This window comes from Nothoprocta perdicaria, unplaced genomic scaffold (assembly GCF_003342845.1).
Source record: "Nothoprocta perdicaria isolate Ctin4 unplaced genomic scaffold, notPer1 scaffold_54, whole genome shotgun sequence".
NCBI lineage: Eukaryota > Metazoa > Chordata > Aves > Tinamiformes > Tinamidae > Nothoprocta > Nothoprocta perdicaria.
The window spans coordinates 4,140,691-4,149,404 of NW_020455799.1; the positions used below are offsets into that span (position 1 = coordinate 4,140,691).

At 52.2% G+C, this 8,714-nt stretch overlaps 1 protein-coding gene across 1 annotated transcript; it reads right to left on the bottom strand.

Annotated features, from left to right (window-relative positions):
• Window positions 1-2,824: 2,824 nt before the first annotated feature.
• Window positions 2,825-8,181, bottom strand: SERTAD4 (SERTA domain containing 4). Its single transcript, XM_026048401.1, has 3 exons — window positions 8,052-8,181; window positions 7,773-7,888; window positions 2,825-5,020 (listed from the first exon to the last, which is right to left on the bottom strand). Exons 1-3 carry the CDS (start codon window positions 8,179-8,181, stop codon window positions 4,274-4,276), a joined length of 993 nt encoding a protein of 330 aa, XP_025904186.1. The 3' UTR covers window positions 2,825-4,273.
• Between the last annotated feature and the right edge of the window lie 533 nt (window positions 8,182-8,714).

Below are 8,714 nucleotides of genomic sequence, written 5' to 3' on the forward strand. Positions count from 1 at the left end.
TCACCTTCCCGCAGAGCTGCCACGGCCGCTGCTCCGCAGGGAGCCCGGCCGTGCCGGGAAAGCAGAGCCCGGCCGCGCCGGGAAAGCCGAGCCCGGCCACGCCGGGAAAGCCGAGCCCGGCTGGAGAGCCCAGCTCGCTGACCTTGAGCGGACAGGCCGTTTATCCCATCGCTGCCACGGCGCTGTGACAGATTAGATGCTCCCTGCAGCAAATTGGACAATGATGCCATGCTAATTGAGAAGAATTACCAGCTTCAGAAGAGCAGGTACTCTGCAAATTCAGGAGCTCCCTACTAGGGATTTTGTGGGGTTTCTACTGGAGAGGTTTTCATTTTTGGCTCAGCATGCACACTGGTAAGCATACCCAGAGCACACACCCACAATTTCTCCTTGCACTCCCTGCAAGGCTCCAAGGAGGACTCAATAGAGATATTAAAAGAAGTTAAGGCACTTGCCTACCTGACCTTGCAGCTGCCTCTGAGGGGAGAGCCTTGCAGCCTACCTTTTCCCTGCAAAGCTGGGGTGCTGCAGCAGCACACTAGAGCTGCACCCTGCTCTGGCCTCCTGGCTCCCTCTTAAAGACTTGGGGAAGCAGCACCTGCCCAAAGGCAGCCAGTTAATGCAACACTCTGCACTTGCCTGGCTGCTCTCTGCTGGAGAAGCCACAAGGTGCTTTTTGGGGAGAGAAGGGCAGGACCCACCCCAGGTCCCCTCAGCTCCAAGGCTGCTTTGGGCCCTGAGCATCCCAAAGCAACCAGGGAGAGCGGACCCTTCAGCGGGAGTCACGCTCGGGGACAAAATGCCAAGGAAATCCTGTGACCGACTCGCTCTTTCTTGCTGAAGGTTGCCAAACTTCTTCTATGCCTTCAGAGAGCAGCAATTGCATTTTGTTGGGTCCCCAGCCAGGAGCTCAAGGTCACTGGACTGCCAGGAGCCTGGTGCGGGCTGCACCCATGGCAGGCCCAACTCGGCACCTTCAACCCTGTCACTAACTTGCCAACAGAGTGAAAGCAGCAGCATCTCAGCAAGGGTGTTAAGTATAAATGAAGCACAATAATATTGTTTGATGTGCTTTGAGAAATAAAAGCATTTTTTTTTTCTTTTTTTCCAACTCAAATCCGCTACACATTTCCTTGGGAAATGTATTATGTGGTGGAAAGTCATCCCGAAGATAAAACAGCTCTTTTATTCTCAGCAACAGTAAAACAGACCTGACAATATAAAACAGCTTTTCCTGCTCCTGCTTTCCACGTCCTGCCAGGGAGCTGCTACAGCGCAGGCCAGCTGAGGCTAGCACGGTGCTTCACGGTGCTGCAGTCCTAGCTGTAGCTAACGATGCAGCGCCGAGCAGTCTCCGCGGAGAACAGCTCCCGCAGGCACATGGACCCGTACCGAGTTCAGCAGCATCCGCTGAATGGTCCCGTGTGGGACGTAAGGGTGAAAGACATTCAGAAGATCTGCAAGAAGCACTTCTTAAAAAACTGGGGTAGTAGCAGTAATGTACAGCACCATGTGGTGTAAAAAGGGCCTATTTGGTTTATACCCTCCACATACCAGGAAGCCAAAGAAAATAAAAGCTATGAAACATATTAAGCGTAATCGAGGTAGGGATTTTGAACAAGATCCATGGTACTTTTTCCAATTGATTACGGTTGTTTCCAGCTCTCCCTTTTAGCACAAAAAGCCTTTGTGTCTTCTGAAGCAAACAGAATAACTCAGTGGATGGTCGAGTCCCTCGCGTCTCCTCTTGGCACCTGCAGAGACCACTCAACTTGGGCTGCTCTTCCCCAGATGAGGGGACGTTTCTTCCCACGCAGCTACTGGTGACGCTCAGCAGGGCTGCCCAAGGAACTGGAGCTGCTGCACAGCCCAGAGCAGATGCAGTTCGGACGATGAATCACATCAGCTGCTCCCAATGTCAACTCAGGAGACACTGCAGTGACCCTATGCGCCAATCCAGGAGCCCTGAAGGCCACAAAGCTTTCGGCTCTCCCCAAACTGATCTGTGGCCAGGGCAACATTTGGCTTAACACCCTCTGTGGCTGGTCCTACCAGCCCACAGTGACGTCTGCAGCTTCTCCATGGCCATCCCAAAGGCTCCTGAAGACCCAACGAGGCAGCTGCTCTCCTGGACCCAACCTGGGGATCAACCTTGGCATGAGCTCCTCAGCACGGGAGCAGGGTGACCAAACGGTGACAAAATGGCTTGGGTGAGGGAAGGGAATACAGGGGAAAAGGATCCAGTAGCTATCAAGAGATGTAAAATTAAAATGAATTTTGGTCATTTTAATAAATATATATATCAAGGAAATCTCACTTTACTACAACAACACATTAGTATACAAGCATCTAATATTTAAGCTTAAAACATCAAATGTTTATCAAATATTGGAAAAGAGCAGACATGACTATACTATCTGGGTGTAACACAAGAAAAATCAGCTTTTTTAAAAAAAATTGGTCCTTGTGGACAAACATCTAAATGATGATCCTACTCATACACTGTATGAATGAGATCTATATTTAATATTATTATTAATAAAAAAGCTTCTTTCTTGGAGAAATCAGGTGAGATTTGTATTTCTTTTATCCATCACTCTCCACAGTGATAACCCCTACAAACCTGCCAATCTCAGCTTTACCTGGTCGCATAAAGGTTATCACAGATTCCTGACCTAGATGCTCTTTTCGGGGTAGCTCTGGCTGGGGAGCTTAGGTGCCCAGAGCCCCTTGGAAAGCCCATGCCCAGAGCCCAGGTGAATCCTGCCCTTTGCCATGGCACTTGGATGCTGCAGGCACAGGGAGCTCTTAGGAGATGGCCACAGCTGAGACTTTGGCCAAATACATCCAACCTCTGATTTTGGGAACAGCAGGAACTTTTTAACTTGACGGGTCCAAGACATGCAGTGCTCTCCGGCCAGCCCTGGCTAATGTGTGGGTTAAACAGCAGTCGTTTGCAAATAGCCTATCCGGGGAATGTCTAAATTGGGTCCATAGCCACTGAAATCTCAGCTCATTTCTCCAAAATGTTCTTTTTTAAAATCAAACCCCTTACATTCATTCAGATAAAGTCATGTTTATCGCCACATTCTTGATTAACATTGTGCTTTTTGTTTTCTTTTCTTTTTGAAATCAACAGCAAAAGAAGTCATATAAAACTCCCGCATGCTTTTGCAATCTAAAAGACAGAAAATTATGCGAAACAGAACAAAGTATAAAACATGCCACTGGTTCATGAACTTCATTATACGAAGGAGGAGGAAAAAAAGAGCCCCAGCAACAGACAGTTGCCATAGAAACGCTCAAGCATCCGATGCTTGTTTACAAGAGACATCTCTCTATTGTTTCTTAAACCCCTTCCTAAGGATGGCAAATCAAAAAGCAACTGAGCATCAAAAAGGAAGAACAGAGATGTTTGAATAGGAAGTTGAACTCAGTACTTCAAAGGTTAAAGGTTTCTAATAATGTTGATCCACCCTGTCCTTGTAGGGTTTTTTTTTTTCTTTTCCTTTTTATGTTTAGGCTAAATCCCTGCTGTATCACTGATTTACACTTAATTCTCACGCTGGCAAAAATTAAGACAAAAAGTAAGGCACCAAAAAAAACCTGCCCTGTGTAACCATGAGCCTCGTTGGTTATTACAGCCAAGGTGAAAATGTGCAAGCACTTGAGCTGCACACTGCTGATTAAAACCCCATAAAGAGGAGCCTCCTCATGCTACGTCCTATTTTGTCAGCTGGACAAGGCGCTGGGTGCAGGAACTGAGGAGCATCGGTGCAAAACGTGAGGATGATTTGCTCCCAGTCTGCACAGCCAGTCTTGTGCCGTAGCAAGCCCTGCGTTGGGAGAAGCACACCACCCTTGCTGGTAGCATCATTTGTCTACCAGGCTTCCAACTCCTTGGTAAACATAACAGAGGATCTTCTTAATTAACGGCAGACTTCTTGGGGTCAGGGATATAGAAAACGATATGTTTTCCCCATCTGGTTGATTGGTATTTTCGGTAACAAAAGCTACACCATAGCTGGATATGCTACAGTGCCGAGCCGCAACACATCTGTGCTCTGTACAAAGTCTCCACACTTACACACAGCCCAATGATGCAGATCTTGGGGCCTTTATGTAAGCGGCTCCTCAGTCACTCACAACTACACGTAATGTTTGTGGCATGATTGTTTCACTTGTAGAAAACTATAAAAAAATCCATTGAAAATAAAATTTTGATAGCTAGGTGGACATGCTGCGCATGCTTCAGCAGAGCGGGAAAGGCGCCTCATACTTTGCTTCCTTTGCTGCAGCACGTTTTGTTACTCGGTAGTGATTCCTTTTTCCTTATGGATTTTTTCCAAGATTCACCGGTGTTAATCTTGTCACTGCATCCAGTCTCAAAATAATCGTAAAATTTGCCTTTACACTCGAGGGCATGGGGGCCTCTGAGGGCTTCACAGCTTAGGATGCTGCCGTCTCGCTCAGCCTCGTCGCCTCCCTTCTCGTCACTAAATTTTGCCTGTTCCTGGTCACCGTGAGGCCGGGCAGGAGCGAGGAACATTTCACCAGTAGGCGCCTGGTTGTCGCTCCCGTACGGAGCGGCACCAGGAAGACCATAATCCGCTTGCTGGGAACAGCCTGGCAAAGATATGGGTGGGGAGGAGGAGGAAGAGGAGGAAGAGGAAGTATTTTCTGTGCTAGCGTTAACGGAGTAGGGCAGGTTTAAGTAGTGGCCGCCACACTCCTGGTAGAAGCAGCAGGCGTGAAGCTTCTCATACTCCTCCTTGGCCATCCGCAGCCGCTTCCTGTAGGGACAGTTCTGTGGCACGAACCACTCCTGCGGCGAGGTGCCGCCAAAGGAGCAAGCGGAGAAGCACCAGCTATTCTGCATGACGATCTCCCCGTGGATCCTTTTCATGAGGTTGTTGATGAGCACCGACCGCCGCAGGTAGACCTCGGGGTCGTCGATGAACTTCAGCTTCTCCAGAGACATGTAAAGGATGTGGGCCCGCTCCTCGAACACCGAGATGGTCTGAAAATGCAAGAAATAGAGACTGAGATAAGTGGGCAAGGAGGAGGCCAAGGAAGCAGAATCCGTCTCTTTCCTTGCAAGCCAGGCTGAACCATAAAGCAACCAGGCAGCTTTGCCCTGGCAGTCCCAGGGGGTTTTCTGATGCGAACAAACCCAAGTCAGTCTCCCATGGAGCCTTCAACAAGGCCGCAAGCCTGGGCACTGGCCCCCCACCACAGTGCGGCTGCCAAAGCGTGGCCGGTGCCACCGGCGGCCAAGAGGTCCCTGTTGGCCGAGCACTGGAGCGGCGCAGTGAAGGCGGCGGGAAGAGCCCGGCTCAGGGCACCATGGCCACATGTGGCGAGCAGACGCCAGGCCGCACGCGCTCCGCAGGACAGCAGGGATGGGGCCGGGGTCGGGCAATGAAGAGCAGGCAGGGATCTGCAGATCCTGCCTTCCCGGTAGGATCACCTCTGGGACACCAGCAGCACAGAGAGGTTGCTCTCCTGGACGGCCCCGGGCCCAGCCCCACAACCAGGCCTGGACAACCAAAGCAGAGACGGGCAGCGTGCACCACGGTGCACAGCATTAACTAGTCTGCACTGCGAGCAGGAATTCGGCCGGCACGGACAGGGAGGAGCCGCGCACGGAGCGCGACGGCTCCCGGTCCCCACACGTACCCGCTGTCGCTTCCCTTGCCCACAGGGCTGCAGCGTTCTGCGGCGCGAGTCGCGGCAAGGAGGCCTGCAGGAGCCTGAGGCACAGCTGCTTTTCACATCCCTTCAGCTCTCCCCAGCCCTCTGGCTCTTTCTGCAGCCCAGGCCTGTCTGCAGGGCTCAGACGCAACGTGACGCCTCATAAAAACAAAAGCTGGCCGTGTTTTTCATGCGGTCCCCAGCTGAAACCGCTCCGATACAGGGAGTAAAAATGACTCACTCTAAATTGTGCTAAGCCTATAGGTTAATCTCTCTCCTTTTCACTGAAGTCATAGCCAGTGAACCCATAAAAGCCTCAAGGTCCTCCTGGAGGTACGTCCTGGATAGCCACCAGTAGGAACAAGCTGGCAAAGGCCTTCTGCTACAAATGCTTGGTCCAGAGCCCTATCGTCCCGCTCCGGGCGGAGAAGGAACCCGAGCACATAGCTTGCCCTTTCTGGGCAGAGGAGGCATACAAATGCGCAAAGAATAAAAATTACATCATACATGGATTCTAAAAATGTGTAAGGAAGTCAAAGAAATCTGGTGGGAATCCTCCCTCCCCCAGAGCTCCGTGGTGCTGAGGAGGAAACGCAGCTGTGCTGGAAAGCACAAGTCAGCGACCTGAGATGTCTGACATGACACTTCCATGACAGCACAAAACGATGCCCGAGACAGGTCTGTCTGGCCAATACCTCCCCAGCGGGTTTCCACACTACCAGAAAGGACAAACAACCAGTCATTTCTAGGAGTCAAATAATCACTGGTACAAAAATCCGACAACTTCTTCAAAAAAAAATCTGGCTGAAATGAGAGAACGGTGTGTGTATAAATGTATGTACACACACAGTGTATACAGCACATGTTTCAATACCCCCTGTACCATTTCTTCATTGCTCTGCAAGTTGATCAAACACCTTCTGGGATTAATGACAGGGCAGCTTTCACCTTCTGGTCAATTATTCACTTCCAGCCAAAACTATCTGTAGATAAAAAATTTGCTTGGCCACGCTGAGGTCCTTGGCTTGTCATTACTGCTCACTCCTTCTAAGTGAAAATCTCTCTGGAGAAATAGGACCCAAGTGGCCAGACCTCCCCAGGAGGTGCCCCTGGTATGAAGGAGGGCTGAAATTTAGTCTCATCTCAGAGGCTGCCTCCCCAGGTGGGAACGGCGATGCAAGCAAAGATAACATAGGAACTTGCTCTGCATCTTGCTTTGTTTTAGTTTCTGCCTCTGGGGCTCTTGTGGTACGACTGCCTCCCATGAGCAGTGCTTTAATCACGTTCTATTATGTCATCTCTAACTCCACGAGTAAATGGATAGCACAGGAGCACCAGGGCCAGGTATGGTCCCTCAAGCGAAGGATGAGGCCTCAAGGTGCAAGCCACCCTTGAGCAACATCAGTCCAGGTGTTCGGTTCCTTACAGAACCGAGCAAGGGCATAAAACCTCTCATAAAAGTCAGGTTGCAATTTTTGATTTGCCAGCCTGGGAAATGCTTGTTCTAATCCCTCTCTTGGCGGCTTTAATAAAAAAAAATCATTTACTAATCTGTTCTTTTGGTGTTATTAGCTTTTTAATAAACAGGATTAAACACTGAAGCAGATTGAACTCCCTTTTCTAGTCATTCTGATTCTCTAGAGGATCCCTCTACACATTTGGGGATTTATGAACCCCACTATTATTTTYTCCCCCAGGAAAAAAAAAAAAAAAAAAAAAAGTTTTGAATGAATGGGGGAACAGGGATCCTTTTTATTTACCATGTTCATTTTGGTCATTCAGGCAGTTTTTGTAAAGATGACCTAAGCTATTCAAGACGAAACGGTGTTCCTGAGGACACCCAAGTTACTTGCACTGCCAGTTGTTACGAGCGAAGAAATGCCTTCGCTGCTAGAGCCACCCGATGACAACAGAACAATAAATGCGAGCGGGTGAGAACTACTCGTTTCTAAGCAAACAGCTGGATCATTCCTCTCATTTCAGCGGAGCATTTCAGCCTCCTGGAAATGGGTCAACCAAGTGTTACTAAGCACCCAAAACTCAGAGCAAAAAAAAATAACGACTTCTAGAAAACATACTTTATGTGCACAGCTGCCGAGCGGCGGATGAAAATCCTCTTCTTCCACATATTTCCTTTTAAAGTATGTGATCTTGGGCGTCGTTACGGGACTCGAAATCCCCCGGTAAGGCGCTCCTGCGGGCCGTAAATCAGACACACACATGACACGCGGTTTGCCGGGGGTTTCCTCCAGGCGCGGCCCGTGTCGCTGCCCTCGCCCGCCGCGGGAGCCGCTCCGCGCCGCTCCGCGCCGCGCACTCCCCGCGCCCGCGGGGCCGGCCCGGAGGCGCCCACCTACCTGCGCCGGGGCCGGGGCCGGGGCGGCCGCAGCAGGGCGGCTCCCAGAGGGGGCGGCACGCGGCTCCCTCGGCGGCTCCCTCGGCGGCGCTGGGGGGGCCCAGCCGCTGCATGGGCAGCACCAGGGTCATCGCGGGCGCCCGGCACCTGCAAGCGAAGCAGCGGCGTGAGCGACCGCCGAGCCCCGCCGCGCTCGCCCTGGCCGCGCTCCGCTGCCAACCGCCTGCCCCCCGCCTTGCCTTTTCCTCCCTCTTTGTCGCAAAGCAGAAGCCCCGGCCCCGGCCGAGCCCCCGCAGGGCGCCCCGCGCTCCCCGCCGCCGGCCCACGCACCGGCTCCGATCCGCTCACTCGCTGCCCATCTTCCCCCGGCGGGGCTGCGAGCCCGGCTCCGCGCCGCTTCCTCCCTGCCTGCCTCCTTCCTTCCTTCCTTGGCTCCCGCGGAGCGGCGCGGCCAGCCGCGACTTCAGGCAGTTGTTCGCAGCAGCCCCGCGCGGGCCGCCCCGGAGCTGCCTCCAGTCAAAACACGGCGAGACTCAGACAGAAAATTGGCGGCGCTTCCCAGAGCGGCGGCTCGCGGCCGCTGCGCGGGGGCCAAGCACAACATCGGCGCGGCCCGAGCGCCGCAGCGCTGCGCGGGGGCTGCGCGGGGGCTGCGCGGGGCCGC

Coding starts and splice junctions, on each gene's coding strand:
- SERTAD4 (XM_026048401.1), bottom strand. CDS start 8,181: ATGACCCTGGTGCTGCCCATGCAGCGGCTGGGCCCCCCCAGCGCCGCC. Junction 7,889..8,051: donor CGGCCCCGGCCCCGGCGCAG/GTAGGTGGGCGC, acceptor TACGGCCCGCAG/GAGCGCCTTACCGGGGGATT. Junction 5,021..7,772: donor TCGGCAGCTGTGCACATAAA/GTATGTTTTCTA, acceptor TTGCATTTTCAG/ACCATCTCGGTGTTCGAGGA.